At 35.0% G+C, this 20506-nt stretch overlaps 1 protein-coding gene across 7 annotated transcripts in view; it reads left to right on the top strand.

Annotated features, from left to right (window-relative positions):
• The window catches only part of CCSER1 (coiled-coil serine rich protein 1), a 641644-nt gene that overhangs the window by 518697 nt on the left and 102441 nt on the right, over window positions 1–20506 (top strand). The window contains exon 11 of one of the 7 annotated variants that reach the window (XM_085579115.1): window positions 1074–19552. The exons of the other annotated variants lie outside the window; for them this stretch is intronic. Within the exon in view, the coding sequence (XP_085435241.1) occupies window positions 1074–1129 (56 nt within the window). The 3' untranslated portion in view covers window positions 1130–19552. Of the gene's footprint in view, window positions 1–1073; window positions 19553–20506 lie in introns of those variants that run through there. 7 annotated transcript variants of the gene reach the window in all.

Below are 20506 nucleotides of genomic sequence, written 5' to 3'. Positions count from 1 at the left end.
CAAAAGTAACAAAAAATATGATCTGTATATGACTGTCCTTTCTTTTGTGCAATTATCTATGATGTTCCTATCCAACTGAGTATATCTAAGGGAAGGAAAAAATATCATGAAATATAATTGTGCTCCTATTACAGTTATTTAAGGTATGGTGGAAAGAATAAATATTACCACTGTGTACTTCAGAAAAACAATGCTGAAGTTATTTTTCATCCAATATGTATGCCACTTAGCAGTCTCCTAAAATGAAAATTTGAATTTCTGGCTGGCTTACTCTCATTTAAATTAGTCCTGCTATTGATTTATATGATTAACAACCTCGGTGAAGACTTTGGGAACACACTGAAACTACATGCTTTAACATGCTTGGTTATAAATAATCAGCATGTCCACTTCTTTCCTTGTATGGAGCCCCTCTTTGGGGTGAATGACGAAGTATCACAGAATCTGTGAGGGATTTGAATGTAAGGGAAGGTGTGGAAAGCACAGAACATATTTTATGTGGCAAAGACAGGTGTGTAACAAAAAATAAGGCACAGAGCTCTGAAATACATGGAGGAATGGATGATGGTTGGGTTAAGTATGTGGATGGGTAGGTTGGAAAAAGTGATCAGAATTTCCACTCTTTCTTGATGAAATAAAACTAACATTGCTGAAATGATGAGATGTGAGAAGTTTAAAGGAGCATATATAGAATGTGTCAATGGCTTATCTGTGAAGCAAAAGGAAACAAAAAGCACCCTATAAATAAGGGAACTCATCACATCCAAGTGAATTATTTCAGCCAGCTGTTTCCTTCTTTTATGTCTTCTGGTAGGCAAAGATTATATGGAACTATGAATATGTTGTGGTAAAGTTCTAACAGGAAGCTAAGATTAGAACTTGGACATCCTGAGCTTGTCTTCCAGTCATTGGAAATAACTTTTTTTCTGGTACTTGCAAAGCATTGGATGTTACTGTTCGTGTGCGAAAATAGGAAATGAGGGTGTGCGGGAATCCAGATCAGCAATGCTACTGAATGAGTGTCATGTCCTGTTACACTGAAACTGAAAGGTAGCAGGAATGTTTTCTTCCAGGTGCTGCCACCAGTGATCCTACAGTAACTCTACTGCAGTGGAAGAGGCAAGAGTAATCTGATCTCAATTCATGCAAGATGTTTTAGACTACAGGGCACTTGTGGCTGCTTCACCTCCAGAGTGACTGGGGTGGCTTAGTGGTGGCATTGGAAGTCACTGGGAATCCACCTCTGGGCATCCAAAGCTGTTGTGGACATTGAGTGGCATCTGTGCCAATGCTGTGTTATGATATTTGCTCTTGGAGCTCAGAGTCCAGAGGTGGAATGTGAAAAAGCAATGAGTGGTTGAGACTGAGTTTTTGTTTATAAGCTTTTTTTAAAATAAATGTCTACTCATAGGACATTTGAACAGTCTGGCTATAAACTCTGAGTATAATGTTAGCAAATGAATTACAATATGGGAGTTAAGTCTCCTTTCCACAAGATAAAAACTTGTCTTCTGAATTTTAATAGATTACAACTTAGTTTCTATTTTACCATAAAGCCAGGAGTGAGGAAAAAAGGAAGGTACAATTCAAACAAAAGATAAAATTATGTAATTAGCAACAAAATAAGATGCAAGTACAGAAGGTGAACTGAAAAGGGGAGTCTAAGGTCTATATAGATGTCCTCAAAAGTCTAATGATAGGTGTTTGACAAAGCAGATATTGGAGACAGACATACTGATAGACATACTCATTGGTGTATTGCTAACCTAAAGGCAAAACACAGATTTGCAAAGTACAGTTATGACTGAATAAAATGTAGTATCACAACAAAATATAGCTGCAGATTTTTTGGCAGAATTGCACTACAATTGCCTTAGGAGGAAAAAAACTCTCATGTTTTCTCCTGTTGCTTGTTCGTCATGTGGAGTGGAAGGACAAACATGCCACTGAAATAGACGGAGTAGAGTAAACCCCACAGTTCTGAAAACAATGTGTTTTTTGCAAGATTTCCTTCAAACCACACTCTTTTCATGCAAAAGTATATGTTAGAGTCAGGATTACAGGTTTACATCAAGTGTTAAAGCAATGTGGATCTTGCACCAGATGAAAAAGCTTTAACATTTTTATATCTATGGTCCTTTTTGTAAGGACTTTATTCCAAACAAAGACTTTATTCCAAATGTTCCAAATTAAATGTGATGGTGGTAGTACTTTTAAAAATATATATATTTTCATTTACATGTAATTTGGGAAATGAAAAATGCTTACCTGCTTTGATTAGCACTACTTAGAAGAAACCAATTGGAAGAATTAGGATAGAAAGAGCCTTGCTATAATAGATGTTCCTGAAACAGAGTAGGAAGGCATCAAAAATCAATTACAGTTATGTGGTACATGACAATCAACTTTACTGACAGAAAAAAAATTGATCAGATGCTTGAAATAGCCACATAATATCCAAAGAATTTCACACCGTCTAATGAGAGGAAAAGCACCAGAACTGAGTGCAGCTAAACTAATCTTCTAGGCTTGGAATTTCATACAATAAAAAATTAAAAACAAACCAACCTAACATCAAAATTAAGGGATTCTTAGTTGGTTTATAAATGGTATTTTAATGTTGCACTCTACTGAAGTTTAATTGAGTAGGACAAATATGAATACATCAGAGTTTTAAATTGCAGTGTTTTTAATTACAGCAGAAAATATGTGGAACTGAAATTAGGAGAGTTAAGTTCCTAATGTAGACAGTTTTACTTGTCCACTGTCAAGTTATTTCAAAGCACTAGACAGCTTCTTTGGTCAACCAGAAGGAGAAAACAAGGAAATAAAAAAATGCTGAGAAGTTAACGTATTTTTTTGACTCGTGGCTTATTGAAGAGGAAGAAGCCTTTTTCAATAGAGTGGTTTTCTGATAAAGGAGAAAAAGCCAAGGTGGTTGTGGTGAATGAGTAAGTTGTGAATGAGAAGATTTGAAATGTTCTATTTCAGAGTTTTAAAGACCCTCATGATGAATAGGCTCACATAGAGAAAACAGAGTCTCTTGGGAAAACGTACTGGCAGTTATTTTCTTGTAGAGTTGACCAATATTATCTTGGTTAAAACAATGCTTTATAAAAGTTTATTAAAAATGCCTCCATATTTGTAGAGTCATACCATGGTAATAAAGGTTTACCTATAAGAATTGCCTTCTATATAGGATAAAAGTTGTAAGCATAGGAAAATAGATCAGTGTATTTTGAGCTTTAGGAGAAAGCTTTATCCTCACAGAAGGATGCAAAACTCACCTTCCAATCATAGGCCAGATGTGAGTTTTCCAGACTGAACATCTGACTTAGAAAAAAATGCTATAGACTATTAAGCTCAGATATATATTCCATTACTGTTTGGGTAGAGCATAGAACTGTATCTGGCTAATTGTGAAAAAATTCCAGTCAGGTTTTCATTCACTTTCAAGAAAATAAAACAACAGTATTAGAAATAAATTATGTAAATAGTAATAATCCTTAGTTGGTCTACATTTTTGGCTCACAATTCTTCATTGTACTATTTCCAAAAAAGGCCTCATCTGACAGTCACCTGCTAAATTCAATTTAAAACTTCATCTGAAATGTATCTATTTAACTGAATAATCTGTTGATCAGGTTTTTTATTTCAGTAAAATGTTCTTAGTGATTTAGACTTTTTGTAATGTAAAAACAGTTATAGGCCTATTAATTCCAATGAATGTAAGATCATGCTCTGCTTTTGCAAAATGAGGAAATGTATATTCTGACAGCTGTTTTATTAAAATATTATTATTTTTAAGTCTTTCATTTGTGGGAGAGAATTCTAATTCTTTGAACGGCAGCTTCTGCTTTCATTCATGTTTCCATGGAAACAACATTAGCACAATGAAAATTTTTTTTAAATGATTATTTTAAAACATTGGAGACTGGAGATTTCATTTAGGAAATTTGGATCCCACTAATAAAAACCATGGAACTTAGATATAAAATAGAAATTAAAAGTTTCTGTCACACTACAACATGAAATAACTCACACATTCACTGAAGATGCAAAAGAAGGAAAAAATGAAGTTTTATTTCTGACTTCACAATATATAGAATTTCAAAAGTGACAGTGGATTGGAGGAAGAAACTGTCACCTCTCCAACCACACTGGTCAAACCAACAGTCCATCAATTCTCTTCTCCCACAAAGAAGAATATGAAACAATCATTATTTATATGACAGTGCATGAGAAACTCCAGTAGAAATATGTAAACATCAGAAGGCATAGAAAACTTTTAAAAGAACTTTAAAACATTTAGAAGAACAGAGCAACAAGTTTCTATGTGACAGCTTAACGCGTGGATTTTCTTTGCTTTTGTTTCTTCATTCCATGATTGAAAAGGATAATTTTGTTGTTTATCGATTTGTGTTTGGTGAGGGAGAGTAGTATTTATTGGATTCCTGTGTACAGTGGTGTGTTAAAAGCTAGTTTGATTTGCAGACTTCATCTGAATATGGAAGAAGAAAACAAATGTTTTGTTGCTGTCTTACTGTGGCATTGACCATCTTGGCTGACTTATCACTGAGCATGGAAAAAAGGCTATGACCATAATTTGATTAAAAACCAGATTCTGCATCTGATTTAAGTACAGCAGCCCTTACAAAAGCTTAATCTTTCATCTTTGGAAGAAATAGTCTATCAGGGTGAGATTAACTAAATTCAGGTATAACCACATCTTCCTATCCTGCTCTGAATTCTTAGACTTGATTACACCTCAGTCAAGAGAAAGTAGAGTATGGAAGCCATGAGCTTGAAGAATTGCTTTTTTCTGATTGTTTTCCATGCTTTCACTGCCTTTTATGGTGTGTAAAAATGATATACATTGTTTTGCAGTTATTTTGAAAGTTAAAAGATGAAAACTGAGGTAATCCATTGAAATTAAGGAGGCTCTTGCTAAGGAAATTTTAAAACACTATGAGATTTGTAAAAGAAAGCATTTTCTGGGCTGCTTGAGCTGCCTCAAGTTCCTGTAATTGAATGTTTCTGAAAATTTTCTCTTCAAAACCTCCATAAAATAAGTAAAATTTCATTAGTAAAGACTTATTTTGAAGTAATTTCTGTATGAAACCCTTTCATATTTTGTGGGTTTGTAAACTCTTTGTTCCCATGAAAAAAAAAGCAGAAATGGCAGCTTCCAACAGGTATTAAGTTGCTAGGGTTTTTTTTTTTATTATTATTATTATTTTTATTAGTGATTTCTGTGGTGACGATGTCTGTGGTCAATACAAAATGGAAGAAAGTCTCTAGGATTCTCTTTCCCTCTATCATCTCAGAAAAAATACATAATTAAAATTATTAATAACTCCTTTCCTAAAAAGTCTGAGCTCTGTATTTTCATTAAAAAATACAGAAATCAATTTTTTTCATTAAAAAATTAAATTAAAAATTAAATTTTAAAAATTTAATTTAAAATAATTAAATTAAAATTAATTTTTTTTCATTAAAAATACAGAAATTCATTAAACTTTTCCATGAACAGGGAATTGACAATTCCATATATCTAATGCTGGAATTTGTGTCTGTCATAAACAGAAGGCAGTGAAGGAAAACCTCTAGAAACTCCTTCCAGCCAAGGCTTTTAAGTCTGAAATTTGGGAAGCACTTCTGCTGATGGAAAGAAGGGGGAAAATGCACAGTCTCTGAAGCTACATTTTTTTTTCAAGTTATTTTCAGTTTTCCAATTCATGTGCAGTTAATCTAAGAAACTTTAGCTACTAAACCTGGTAATTTATCTTTTTAAGTGACTAATGATTTCTTTCAGGTTTTCCAAATGAGATTGACTTTCCCAAATGATGATACTTTTTTTTAATTCTAAAAATAAGGTTAACACAGTAAATAATTCTTCAATTAAAGTAATATTTAATTCCAGGCCTAACAAAATATTTCTGATTGACTTGATCACTTTAATTCAGGCATTGAACTGAAGAGTCCCTTATTCACCTAACTCAATTTTGAGTAATGAAATTGAATCTCTGATAGATCTCCTTCAGGAGTCAACTCAGAGTTTCATTTATTCTGAATAAATTACATCTCAAAGTAATCCTGTTTCTGATTAGTTAGTTATCTAAAATCTGACAGTGATATTTTTATCCTTTTTTTTTTTTTTAGAGCTATATTTGAATTGTAATGACTTGTCAATGCTAGCCGTGTGTTAACTTATGCTTTGTCAGTGGAGTAATTTCCCTCATTCAGTGCTTTCCCTTTGCCCACTGTACTATTACTGCTGTTCCTGGACTTTTTCATACAAAAAAACATTTTTCTCCTTTTCTAGTGACCATATACTCTGCTATAATAATAGTGATACATACTTTCAGATTGCCTATTGATAAATTTGCTGTGAAAAACTTGTCCTACTACCAGCTTAGCTGTTTTTTTTTTTAATAAATATTCTGTTGATCACATAGTTACAAGATGTTTATGTAAGAAAAGCATCAGGAAAATAAGAATTACTTGCTTTATGTCATTAATGAGAACATTAATGAGAACAACAGAGTGGAAGAAATAGAAACATAGAAATTCAAAATAAGGCTTCCAGTGAAAGAAAAAATTATTCTAAGATGTGAGGAGTTACAAAATCATTTTATGATGACTTACAACCTAGACACTTGTATTTTCATTACCTTGGGTGACATTCAGCATTTCCAATTATGGAGACTGCATTTGCTTTTTGGTTAATCATTATTATGAATAGTGCTGTTATCTCATGTACGTAAGTGAAAAACTGTTGTATTGATTGTTTTGGTAAGTAGTTCTGTATTCAGAGAATTAATGGAATTTGTGAGTGCTAAAGATGGTTTCTTAAATTACTGAAAGTCTAAATAGGCAAGTCAGTGTTCAAAAGTTTCCAAGACATTCCCATTAGCATCCATTAAATGCAGTGGAGAAATTACATGGAACTACACTTCCTGCCACACTGCTGGTTGTTGCATACGTGACCAGAGATAGCAAGAATATGTTTTGTTTGGCATTGCTAAAGATATATATAGGCTGAATAATGAACTATGGCATTTTTTTACTCTTGTGATCTAGCTGTTAAACCATTAACAGTTTTCTGTATTATATTTAAATCTATCTAATAGATTAAAAAAACACTGCCTTTAATCAGCATGGCATCACTTTTTGTCCCAGATTTCCCTTCTGAGATTTTGCAAGTATTATTATTGCAATCGCTATTGCATTTTATCAGTAGTGGAAAAAGCAAACTGACAGACCTTTTGCTTCAGATGGTTGAAAGGAGTTAAATGTTGGAGTAAAAATATTCACCATTTCTCTGTGTTATTCAAGCATGTATGTGAATGCCACTTTTGCTGTTCTCTCCCTCACAGACAAGAGACGGTCTGTACCTTTCTAGAGAGAAGCTGCACAAATGATCTACTCTGTTGTTTTGTTATAAACACCATGGATTTTATATGCTTCATAGACCACTAATTAGAATTACTTGTTTTCAATGTTTTTAAGACATTGCTAATGCTTGAATTATCTATCGGTATTTATCAAGTTCATCCATAGGAACTATAAATGAATGTGGTATGGATTGCTAAAAAATGAATATTTGGCATCATACAGTTTTAAGCAGCATTATATATAATATTTATTAATATCACCTCAATTTTTTCCTCATCCAGTTATTTTTCTAAGATTTTTTTCCCCTTTCATCCATTCATTTTTTAACATCTGCAAAGTATCTGCTGCTTTGCTTTTATAGAAAAGTCAATTCATTATTGTCATTTGGTCATACTGCTGAAGTTCAAACACACAGGGAAAGAATGAGAGGCTTTTATATGCTTTGTTAGAGTCATCTATTGTTGGGAAATAAATATCTGCTGAATGTTTTCTGGAAGCTATTTCAAGCGTTTGTTATAAGAAAATACAATAAAAGCGGTATAGAAAACCTTGTTAAGCTTTTCTATAGAGGAACAATAATTTTTAGATGCCTTCTCTTCAAAATGCTAATAATTGCATCTGTTTGGTTCTTAAAATATAATATTAGATGAACTTTGCTTCTTTCAGAACTTTTTTTAAAAGGTAAGTAATGTTGTTGACATTTCCCTGTGTATCTGATCTTTGGGGTTTTAGAAGTCCAAAGAAAAGAGATGTAAAAATGACCATAGTAAAAATGAACTCTAACATAGATAATAAAGATATATGGTGGGTTTTATTATTTATTTTAAAATTACATGTTTTGGTAGTGATAAATTATCCTCTGTACTATTAGTACAGAAACCCACTGGCAATTCCCAAGTGGAAAGACTTGTTCAGTTTCTCTTATGGAGTCTGTCATACTTCTACCACAGCCTCCTGCCAGCTCTCTGGGAATGACTCTAGACCTAGACTAGCAAACCAGAAAGTAGAAATGCTTCATGACTTCTGTTGTGTCAATTTCCCTCTTTCCCCTCTCTAGCAAAAGGATGCAGTATTGCATGTCTTTACAGGTAAAAACTGCAAGAAGAGCTAACAGAGACCATTTTTTGTTAGGATAGTGAGTATATGCAGAAAGTCGGCCTCATGCTAGCATTTACTATTTTACTCATCAGATTAGCACCATTACCCCTGGGCTGCTTATATTTAGTTGTTATGTCTAGGCTGAGACATTGAAATGTAGGGATCCGGCACTTAAGCAAATTGAAGCATGAATCCAAGCAAGCAAAATGCCATAATGCATGCAAACAGAGGTGTTTGGGAGACAAGCACAGGCAGTGGTACAAAGGTGTGATTCACTAGATAGACACAGAAACAGTGCAGAAGCATGAATTCATGTGCTTGTGTATTTCTCCCGGGAAGACTGAGGGTGGATAAGCCTGCAATAGTTGTGAATTTATGTACAGAACAGTCCCTTCTGTTCCAGTGTTGTGTGTCCCTGCATGCTTCTTGGGCTGTCCTTTCAAAACAACCAGGTCTTGCTGACTGTATTTTATCTCCTGTAACATCAAAAATAGTTCCTGATGTGAAAAGCCTTATTATTCTACTTATTCGTAGTGGGTTTTTTTTCAAAAAGAAATAAAAATCTGTGGAGGTAGAGAAAAGAGAACTAATTGCTGTAGGATCAGCTTGGTCTGTACTTATCACTAGCTACTGTTTTGTAATCCTTGCTTACAGTTTCTTTCTGAATTTTCCTCTCTGAGCTACTGTTTTTATAAATAAAACTTTGATGGAGATGATCAGTGTGTTGTCATTTTTGTCACTGGGGCTTGGAAAAAGCTTTTGAGGTTTGAATTAACTTGTGATTTGGCTATCTTGGCCATGTGCAGTGTATCTGATACTGTCAGTTTTGTCTACTCGCCTGAATGAATTATAATCAATATAATATAAGCTATTTCTAATATTCATTAGAAAGGGTTAAGGAGTGAAGAACACAGAGGCTGAGGCCAAACAGGCCTTTTTTTTTTTTTTTTTCCCTTTAATTTTTAGCTTCCATGGAGACCTCCTGTTGCCTCACCTTGTTTTGTAGCCCTCAGCTGTGGCATGTGTGGTGGTGTCTGCACATGGCTAATGATCTTGCCTACCAGCTGATGACTGTAATTTAGTTTTACTTGCAGTCTAGTTGTTATTTTAGCTCCATTGACTATGTGAACCTTTTCTTGGGCTATGGCATGTAAGCATATACTAGATTCATCTAAAGATTTCTGTTGGTCTGTTCATGTTCCTTGGCTGGGAAATTCAAAAGAATTACATTTATTAGGACCATAGAAAAGATGGTAAAGCTGGCCTGCTGTCACCTAGCTCTAAACCCCTGCAATTTTGTCTTTCAGCAACAGTGACTGTTTGCAAGTTGAAAATTTTAACCTTACAAACAAGCTTAGAGTCACTTCTCTAAGCTGTGTTAATTAAAACAAAGCAACTGCTTCTGTAGGTTGGGAGCAGTATGGCTGTTCTTTAGCATAACATAAAAGTGCATAAACCTCACCCTTTCTATTTTTTGTCTTCTTTTGTTTCATGTAGGAAGAGTTAACAATGTAGGTGCCATAACTGGATGACAATTGCAATCATATGTTTATTTTCTTCTAGTGGCACCCCTTGACTTGATCTCAGGAATCCTAAGAGAGTAGGACACTGAGACATGGGAGGTGGGATGCATACCTGGAGGGCTGTGTGTCCCACTTCTCACCTTCTACATACAAGATTTTTTTTTTCCCCCCTAATGTGCCTTTCAGCCAGAGAGGTGGTTGTACATGTTTAACTTCAGGGGTGTGAGTAGGAGAAAGTGAGACTGTTCCTGTGTAGGAATAAATGTTTCTCTGTTCTTGGACATGTGTCCACCCCCGTGGCTGGTTTTGTGTCCTCTTGCCTCAGCACTAACCACACAGCAGGAGGATCAGAGCATTTAGGTGGGTTTTATGTGTTGGAGTAAAGGAGTTTTATTAATTTATAAAACACTTAGAAAAGTTTGGACAATATCACATCCAGCTGTGAAACTTGTCAGCAAGTTGCAGATTCAAATATTCTGTTAGGAGCAATGGAGCTGTTGCTTCACTAAGAGCTTTGAGGATGCAATTATTTCATTTAGCTATCCAGGTCAAATATGAGCGTGGGTCTCAAGATTTGAAACATTATTTCTCTACTCATCTTTGTGAAGTAGAACCTGACTTTGGATTCAAAGACAATATCTTTTGTTGTTTATTAAATATTACATTTATGGTACTATAATACTTCATATATTTTTAAATGAACTGTCAAATACAGCCACAGACTAAAATGGGAGTCACATCTGGACATTTTACAGTTCACTTTTACTTCAGTGCTAAAATTTAAATGCAATTTGTGCAATAAGTCATATAGAATAAAACAATAATGTGGAAAATACCCTGCAGTATTATTTTTTCTGCAAATTAATTTGAAGGAAAATTACAGAGTCTGAGTACTTCTGTGTGTCAAATCTGTGTTTCATGGCTGTAAGCACAGGATACCTCACTCCAGATTCAGCATTTACTTTTACACTAAGCAACCACTGCAGGAAGATGGTTTTTCTTAATGGATTTATAATGACATGGAACAGACATTCCCTAAAAAACCCCTAACAAAATAATTGCAGGATGAGGTGCTATATTGTTACAGTTTTTCAGGTGTACTCTTTAACCAGTTGCCTTGCTTCTGAATTAGCTGGAAAATAAAGCAAGACAAATATGAAGTAATTCTTCATACTGCTTATTTAGTAGCTGTTTGAAGACTGATTTGGATTTTTTTTTCCTTTGAAAAACAACAGGCAGAAGGCAATTTAAATACTGTAATTTATCTTTGATGGATGATGCATTTAAAGTAGCTGGAAGCAAATAATTGGAGCGTGTAGCAATTAACATTCTGATCCCGCTAAGGGAGCTGCATGTGCTGACCCTCACCATCAGAATGTGGCTCTTAACAGCTATGAGGTCTAGTGCTAGTTTCAGCTTCAAAGGGAAGTTGTTGCACTTTCCTGTGCTGATTTGAAATGAAATGCCAAATGAATCTATTCAGGGGTTTCTAGCCCATCCAGTCTAAGGTGGACAAGTCTTGTGCTGCTGCTGCAAAAAAAAAAAATCCACAAGCCTTTGGGAAGGTGTGAAAGGAGTCATGACTCAGTGACGTGTCAAGCCCTGTCCTTCCTTACTCTAAATAATATTAACTATTATCTAAAACATGTAAATCCTTCTCATTGTTGATGTGGAATCCCTCTACAGGTATCCTGTGTTTTTCTTACTCTGTTTTATTAATGCTTGGTGGAGGAGCATCAGTGGCAGCAGAGGGACTCTGCTGATTCCTTAAATTATTTCCTTGAGGACAGTACAGCTGTAGTAGAAGTTTGTGGTGCAGAATGGCCTTTGTGTCCCCTGGAATCAGCTGCTGGCAAGGAAACAATGCAGGTCCTCTCAGGTAAACAGAACACTTCATGATCAGACCTCTGAAGTAAAACACAAAATGGTTCATGTAGTTTTACACTCCCCATTGAAATCAGTTATATGAATGCAAATCTGTAAAACTAGACAGAGTTATTACAATCCTATTTCCAACACATACTTTGCAAAAGCTTCAGGGTGATTCACATTACAAAATTTTGCATGCTGGTTTCACCTTGACATCCTGACATCAAAAGTATTAAATGCTTATTTGTGCTTCAAGCAAACATTAAGAGCTTTCTTCAGACTTAGGTTAAATTTTCCACTTTTTTTGTTTTTTTTTTTTTTTTTGTCAAGTAGCCTTGGAGATTTTAACTTTGATTTAAATTTTGTCCATTGTAAATTTAGTTATAAACTGTAACTTTCTCAATGAAAAAATTTAAAGGCTTGTCTTTGTTGCTTTACCTTGACAGTGGAATGCTGATCCACTCATGTCAGTGATTTTTGTATTTGTTCCATTGACATTAATGATTTTTGCTCTACCAGCATTTTAAGTTTTGGGGGTTTGTCTATTCTTGTTTTTTGTTTGCCAGTTGAATTTTTTCCTTGGTTGTTTGTATGCTTGACATTTATAAATATATATTTCACAGGTTTGAAGTTACCTACCTTCTTAAGACCAGAAGCTCATAACAGGCAGTTTGATTAGACATTGTTATTGTCTTATAATTTGGGATAGCTTATGATTTTAACTAAATTTTGATGTATAGGATTACTATTAATATGTATTTTATGCAATGACAGCACTAGGGAAAGGACTGTTCTCTACCCAGATCAGTGAATTGCTAAATTGAAGGAGAGATAGGGGTGTTCTTGTCCTGATTTAGTTGAAGAGCTTCACCAAATCCTACATAAAGTAGGGCTGTAAGTAATTCGGTTGAAGTATGAAGAGTAACATATTTTAAATAATGTAACAGATATAATTATATTTGAGGCTTAACATCTTCAATAAATGTTACTAGGTTGTGCCCAGCCCTAGGTCAGCCAAAAAGTGTGACTATTTTTATGACTTCTCTGGAAAATCTGTTGATATCAGAAGTAATTTTGGTAGTTTCCCACTCCCTTATAAATCACTCTATAATATCTGATGCCATTAAGCATCCCCACATTCCTCTGTAGGTTTTTTATCAGGATGAAAAGGCAGGAAAAAAGATGAAAACCCATTCTTTATACCCTTGGTGCAGATCTGTCTGAGATAAGAGCCCACTTACAATTTTTGTGTTAGCAGTAGTTGTGTCACATCAAATAAAATGATACCTTACACTGCGTGTTCCAATTAAAGTAATTCCATAAAGTCGACTTAAACCTTTGGTGGAAGAAAAAATTCTGTTTGTCAGTGAAGCTTAAATAATTGACTTGAGGCCTCAGTGTTTTTAGTTTTCTTGGTAATCCATCATAACTTTCAAGCCAGAGACATCACAGTCTCATCAAAGTTCTGCTCCTTGCTGTGACTGATTTCAAAACAAGCATTCTGTTGTACACAGCAATGAAAAGTAAAGAATGTAAAATGATAAAATATATAAAAATTAATGGATTCCTTTATTGCACTCTAAATTGCACTACATAAATATTTTTGAAATGTGCATTCACCTATAATTTTAACCTCTTTTACCCTATCTGTACCTTTTTAACCACTATTATTATTAGAGACCAGAGCATTGCTCAAAGGACTACATTGAGACAGCAGGCAAATATCAAAACCTTAAGCAATTATTTATGCTCAGCTACATCTATTTGGACTTGTCTGGATGGATGTTAATTCCTGTGTGCATATCTAGTTTGGCTCATTGAGACCAGTTTAACTATTTGCTGACTGATTTCAAGTCATCTGGTTAATTCCAACAGTTGCAGGCTGGATATTACCTGAGTATTCATATTTTTGTACCAAACAAATTAAAACTACAAAACACCTTGCTTCCTTTGTTAAGTAATTTTTGTATGTCTGAGCATAAGGCAAATCCAGCAAAATCAGAAATAGTTTTTCTGCTGAGTCAACTCCCAGCTTCCACTTATCTTCCTCTTTCAGGTCTTACCCTCAGTTTCAGGTATGGACTGTTTTTTACCTACTCCCTGAAAAACCCGTGCATATTTATTCAAATATAACAGACCTCATAAAGACAGTGTTACTTTGACCATTTGTCTATTTTTTCCATTTGCTCTGGTTTGCTGATTTTAATTTTATTTTTTTATGGTTTAAACCAGATACTCCTCAAGGTTCAAGTTCTATGAAAAATTGTAAAATATCTAGACTATACTGCTGTGTTAAATTCATAATGGTTTAGGTTCCATTTATTTATAATAAGTAAACAAGTCACTCACAGCATTCCTTTTGAGTGAAGCATAAATGAGGTTGTATCTCTCAGGAAGAGATCCTGGAATAATTTGCTTATTTAAAAAGATATTATTTGCATTCTTTCTTGTAAGAGCTATAATATGAGAAGAATATAGTGTAAAATGCGGGAAAAATGTTGAAGTGGCATATTTTATTGTTTTTTTCAAGTTGCCTCCTAAGAAACATCTCTGTTTTATATTTAGAAAACCTCGGTGTCTGTAGAACATCATTATACATGATATATGATCTTTAATACAAGAAAATTGTGGGTTCAGACATAGTACAGTCATTAAGTTATATTCAGATATCATTGCTTAAGTACTCAAAGGCTTCAAAGTCAATGCCAATCATTGGATCCTGGAGTGAACTTACTTGATAAACTGCTGTGTTCTTCCTCTGCGCAAAGCAGTGGAGATTGCTGGCACTATCGATTTTAATACTGGAAAACAGAAAGATGATCTCTCGGGGGAGCTTCCCCTTTTAAATAGCAATGTAAGCATTACAATTACACCTTTATTTAATATTAGTTCTTGAAGGGAAACTTCAGAAGAGAAGTAGCATTTATTCACTGTTTGAATCAAGGTACGGTGTCATAGTGGTGTCATACTCAACAACATTTTATAAGTCTATGAAGGGCTCCACAGACATAGCAAATTTCAAATCAAAACCAACAGCTATGAGTTTTAGATGTGTATCCATGTATTTATGTGAGTGGAACACTAACTGATACTTAATAGTAGAAGATGTAGTAGCAAGAGGGTGCAGTAAAATGATGTGTAAGGAGGAAAGAGACAAGAAAATATATTTCATTCAGTGTGGAGACAGGAAGCAAATAATTACTTTATAATTGTGTGTTACTATATATAATTGAGATTCTTCTAGGAGAAAAGTAAGAATATCTGGGAAGTACTTCAGTAATTGATTAAAAGGGTCAACAAATTAGGTACGTACTGTCTTACACGCAGGAAACTATTCTTCAGGTATTGGTTCTCACAGAAGATTTTTTTTTTTTTTTGATGGTGGGCTTAGTCAGGATAATGAACAACTAGAATTATTGATGATATGTCTCTGGAAATATTTCTTTGAATACTAATAATCTTGTGGTGGTAGGTGTACCTGTTTGGTGACTTTTGGTCTAGGTGCCACAATAGGATGGTAAGTGACATTAAATGACATCCAGGGTGTACCATCACCAGTAGTCTATTACAGTAAATTCCTGTATGTTATTCAGGTAGTTCTTTAAAAGTGTGACCTGTTTCACTATAGGTGAAAGTAGCTCTTCCAGGAACAGAAGTACTTAATACTGTGTGTTTATTTGCATAAGAGTACCTAATTTGCAGGTTTTAGATTGAGCTGTAGGGTCGCAAAAAAGTAAATGTCACCTAAAGTTTCATTTCACCATGACCAAATTTTAGTTTGTACAGCTGGGGGTTAAATATGGATTTTAATTTCCATTTTTTGTGGCTTTTATCAGTGTTCAGCTGGTGAATGCAGCAAGTGCTCTTAATTGGAAAAGGATGTTTTGTTCTAGGCTGATCAGGGTAATGTGATTTGTACTTCTCTCCTTTCACAGACGAATTCCTGTGACGGATTAAGCATCTCTACTGAGTTGTTAAGCCTGAAGAGTTCAGGATATTCCTTACCCCTTAGTATTAATCCAGTTAGTCTATCCATAGCAGAGAGAGAAAAAATTAATAGCTGTGTGCCCTGCTCCTGCTGTGCTGTAGGATGCAGTTCTGCAGCTTCATATGTGGACTGTGTGTGTGTCTATAATATTGTTTCCTTTGTTTCAGTTTTCCTAGCCTCATTAAGAAAATTTGTCATCTTAGAGATTAGAATTGGAGGAGAAAGTTATTCCCGGACAGGCTGTAGCCTCATCATTTGATCGCATCTGGTGAATAAAGCAAAGCACGTGAGGAGGATGAAGGATAAGGTACCGTGGGAGCCAACAGCTGAGTCAGTTCATGTGCAGAAATAATACAGCTCAACAACTTGTTCAACTGAGCATTAAAGGGTTAAGTTAAGGTAAGGGGCACCTGAACATGCACAGTGTCAGATACTGCCTGAACATGAAGGAGCAATACAGGAGGAGCAAATGGCACAGTCAGGGCCCAGGGCTCAGCTGGTTCACTTTGAGGCTTTGTCTTTGTGCATGTGAAGGATTGTGGCTGACTCACAGGGGAGTCAGTCCAGCCCTGTACAATTATAAAGCAATGATAATTTTGTAGGCTCTAACTTTCAGAATGTTGTGGCTTTTTGGAGGAAGCTTTTCATTATATTCCAGCAAATTTACAATAGATGGTGGTAGTGTTAGAAGATGAAAAATATTTGACTACAAAAATGAAATACAAAATTTGGGGATGAGATACTGCATTATAATGAACAACAAACTTCTCAGCTGTCTTTTAAGTTAATTTAAACCTGTAGTACCTTATCAAGCAAAAGAAAGATACTGCAGTATTTTTGTAAAAAAGTAGAGACCTCTTAAATTTTTACATTGATTGGAGAATGCTAGGACCAGGTTTCTCAGAGGTAGCACAAGGAAAGAGAAGTTAACATTTGCTGAAGTCAATACTGAGAGTCAGTCAAGACAGAGGACAGGCCAGGGAGGTGAGCTGATGGACTGCCTGATTGCAGGAGGGGCACATGAGCTGGTTTCTGCTCCCTACACAGTGCTCTCAGAGATGGAAACAGAGCCTGTGCTTGTGCTCCTGGCACAAGTTGGTTTCAGAGGGTGCTGCTGCCCTCACTGCTTCTTCTGGGGGAACTAGGATTACTACCATCTCTTTTACTTCATGGTCATCAAACTAAGTCTTTCTTGTTTTTTCTCTCCACAAGTGGAGAGAAACCACACCTGGTATGTTTGAGACTCAAATAAACATTGCTTCTGAATGTCGTGATTTAGTTCTTTATAAGAACACAGCTGGGAAATTTTGCCTTCTGTTATTTGTGATGTAACTAATGAATCCCTAGGAATAATTTCATGATTTTTGGTCCAACTCTCTATAAATCTATTAATGTATTTGTTTAAAATAAGAGCACAGGCATGGAAGTACCTGATAGTATCTTTCCATAAAAAAAAAAGGAAACTGCTAGTTCCCTAATCAAATTATGAATATGAATATTAACTAAATACTAAATATGCAGTAAGTGTTTTCATTTTGCTGAATATTCAAGTCTTGGAGAAATACTAGCAGCTTAGCTTTTTTGCCTGGAAGTTTAAAATTTTTTAGGTAAAGATTCAATTTCAAAACCTTGTAATAACTTCATAATAAATGCAAAAAGTAATGTGATAAAGTAATGGTTATATTTACAAACCAAAATTTTTCATTGACAGCATTTCTTTGATTTGTAAAAAAATCTGTTATTTTCAGGAAGGGTATAATAGATTTCTTAAATATATTTAAAATATTAATTACTGTAATAAATTAGTATCAAACTTACTGATAGAAGCAGTTGTTGTAATGAGTTTTGCATCTTGAACTATAAATAATCTTTCCATACAGAATGAAAAAAGGCCACAAAGATAACCTTTTTGATTGAATACTTTAAAAGAAGCTTATATATTCTTATACAAAGAAGTTGGGAGTGCAAAAGCATTTTGTACAAGATCTCTGAATTTCTTCATGTCTTGGCTACTTTATGTGAGGGGCTTAGTAACCTTTTTTATTTGGATCCCTGTAGTTCTGTCACACTTTTTCTTTTTTGTTCCTGTTTTTGTGCGAATAATTATAGGCTCTGTAAAAGCCATCATCTGAAGTAATCTAAGTTGCACCCACAATATCCAAATTACTGAAGAACATTTTGTTTCTGTGCTTGCCCAGCATGTGCATCAACTACCAGCACACTGCCCCTCTCTGAGAGGTGGATCACCCCAGCCAGTTCCTGTCTGTGGTCAGTAAATGTTGGCACTGTGTACTGCAGATAATTGAACCTATCATTGATGACTCTTAATGGCAACACTCTGCAATTCCATGCCTGTTTGGAGTGATGCCGTGGGAGAGCATAAAGCTACTACACTCTATGCTACATTGACCAAATTCAAATGAATCCACTGCTGAAAAGTTTGTCACATCTGTATTATCCCAGACAATGGGATAATATTATTCCAGATGCAATGGAGTGTGTTTTCCAAGGATGTCTCTGTTCAACAGTGTTCTTAGTTTTCTCCATCACTTTTAAGAATCAGCTAGGGTAACCATATCATATTATCAGTGTGTGGCTGATTTGTTATGGGTCAGCAAAATACCTTACTTGTGTCTGATGTAGTTCTCTCTAGATGCAGAAGTGGACATTTTTGGTTTTTTCTTATCTCTGGTGCCACACAGCAAATTGATATTTTGAAGACACTTGAGGAAAAGAAAATATTAGTAATTACAGTTCTGAGCACCTGTCATGGAAGTGAAATACAGAGGAATGAAGAGACAATAACTCCAGAAGCTTACTCTTTGAAGGTTTCTTCTCATGCAACTTGTAAAATCTAACAATTATTTCAGGTTTGAACATTTCCATCCTTACCTTTACTAGCAATGGAACATACTTTAAAAATTATAGTTTGGACTTCAAATATTAAGACATTTAAACACTGTTCAAGTATGTTTAGCATTTAGTTTTGGTTCCAGAATTTCCCTGATGTCTTGTTAATAGAATTTGGCCTTTATAAGCATTTGAGACCTAATGAAAACCTCCTTTTGCATAAATAATATTTCATTTTTACAATTCACTTTTCAGTATTTGAAATAGGAGAGGCAGCAATATATGTCAGTGAGTTTGCTTAAAAGAAAAACAACAACAAATAGATCAATGGTGTGCGTAAAATAGAAACTACCTGTACAGAGTGTTTAGGGCAGCTTGCAGAGACACATCCAAAATTTACCTGCCAGTTGTCTTGGTGAGTCATTGCTCTTACTCTGCAGGTATTCAGAGTAGCTTGTGTTGCTGAAACCTGATTTTATTTCACTAACAGACCAGTGATCAAGTACTCCTTATGTCCCTTTGATCCACCAGATTGCTTCTTTCTATCCTGCCAGCTCCTTTACAGCATTATGAGGCATAACCATTTCAGAGGAGAAGATTTTTTGGATGTTCTGTAGGTCATGACATAGTGAAACCATGACTTTACTCACAAATATTTTGTGTATGCTGCATTTCTGTGTCTTGGGGAGGAAAGTGAAAGCTTATCCACCAAGCAATTGACTGGTCCATGATGGCCCTAAGAGTAATTATTTCCTAATGGTCTGAATAAAAACAGATGGAGTCTAGACAGAATAGCATTAAAAAAAAAAAAAAAAAAAAAAAAGAAGTGAGACTGTCAAGATGAGTTTATGAACTACTGCTGCTTTTGGTTTACTGTACACGTGGAAGACAGGGCTTATTTTCTAAAGAATAAACTATACCCCAAGTATATTTAAAACTGAGCTTACTGGGATGCACTGGGACCACATTAACTCTAAGATGTTGGGCTGGGCCATGCTGCTTGACCACCTGCTAAAATGCAAAGTTGTGTTACAGCAACAAATCATCAAAACCAGGCCACAGAAATTCATGATGCTTTAGATATATCATCCATCTTTTTATTCAGTTAATTCTCTATGCTGCTTCTCATCCCACCTTTTTAAATATGGGGCCAGTGAAGACAGTCTCATTTTTAACATCAACATTCAAAAGACCACAAGAGAAATATTTTGTTGGCCAAGGTTGCTTTCAGTGTAGTTAGCATTCTACAGAAAAGCACAGATTAAAGCATGTGGCACAGCCTTGTAGTGTGATGTCTCAAGTCAGACTTGTGGTCTCACCCATTTTTTGTACTGAGCATTACTTACTTGCATTGCCAGCATCCTCTATGGTTAATGCATGAGCAAATTCACAGATCTTTCTTCTTTTATTACTTTTTCTGTGCTGGGAATAATGTGCCCACACATCCTTAGTGCTTTGCACTGTTATGTTTCTCTTTCAATCCTAGGCAAGAAAAACAGACTGAAATCACAATTAAATATTAATAGCTTAGAATACTCAGGGTTTGAAAATTACCCATTACTTTTATCTTGGAAAATAAAAATGTTTATTCATTAGTCACAACTTTATGAATCAGTTATTTAGTGGAACTTTTTTTTTTTTTTTTTTGCAAGAGTAATTGTTTGGCTTTTCTTTTGCTTCTGGTGAAATTTTCTTTGTGTGTCTTACATGCTAACATGGCTCTAAAACAGCTTCTCACTGAAGTTATTCTTGGCCTAATTTGCTGCCTTCTTAGAAGAAG

This window comes from Lonchura striata, chromosome 4 (genome assembly GCF_050655825.1).
Source record: "Lonchura striata isolate lonStrDom1 chromosome 4, ASM5065582v1, whole genome shotgun sequence".
NCBI classification, from domain to species: domain Eukaryota; kingdom Metazoa; phylum Chordata; class Aves; order Passeriformes; family Estrildidae; genus Lonchura; species Lonchura striata.
Note: the sequence above shows the minus strand (reverse complement) of the source record. Positions and strands in the feature narration are given on the sequence as shown.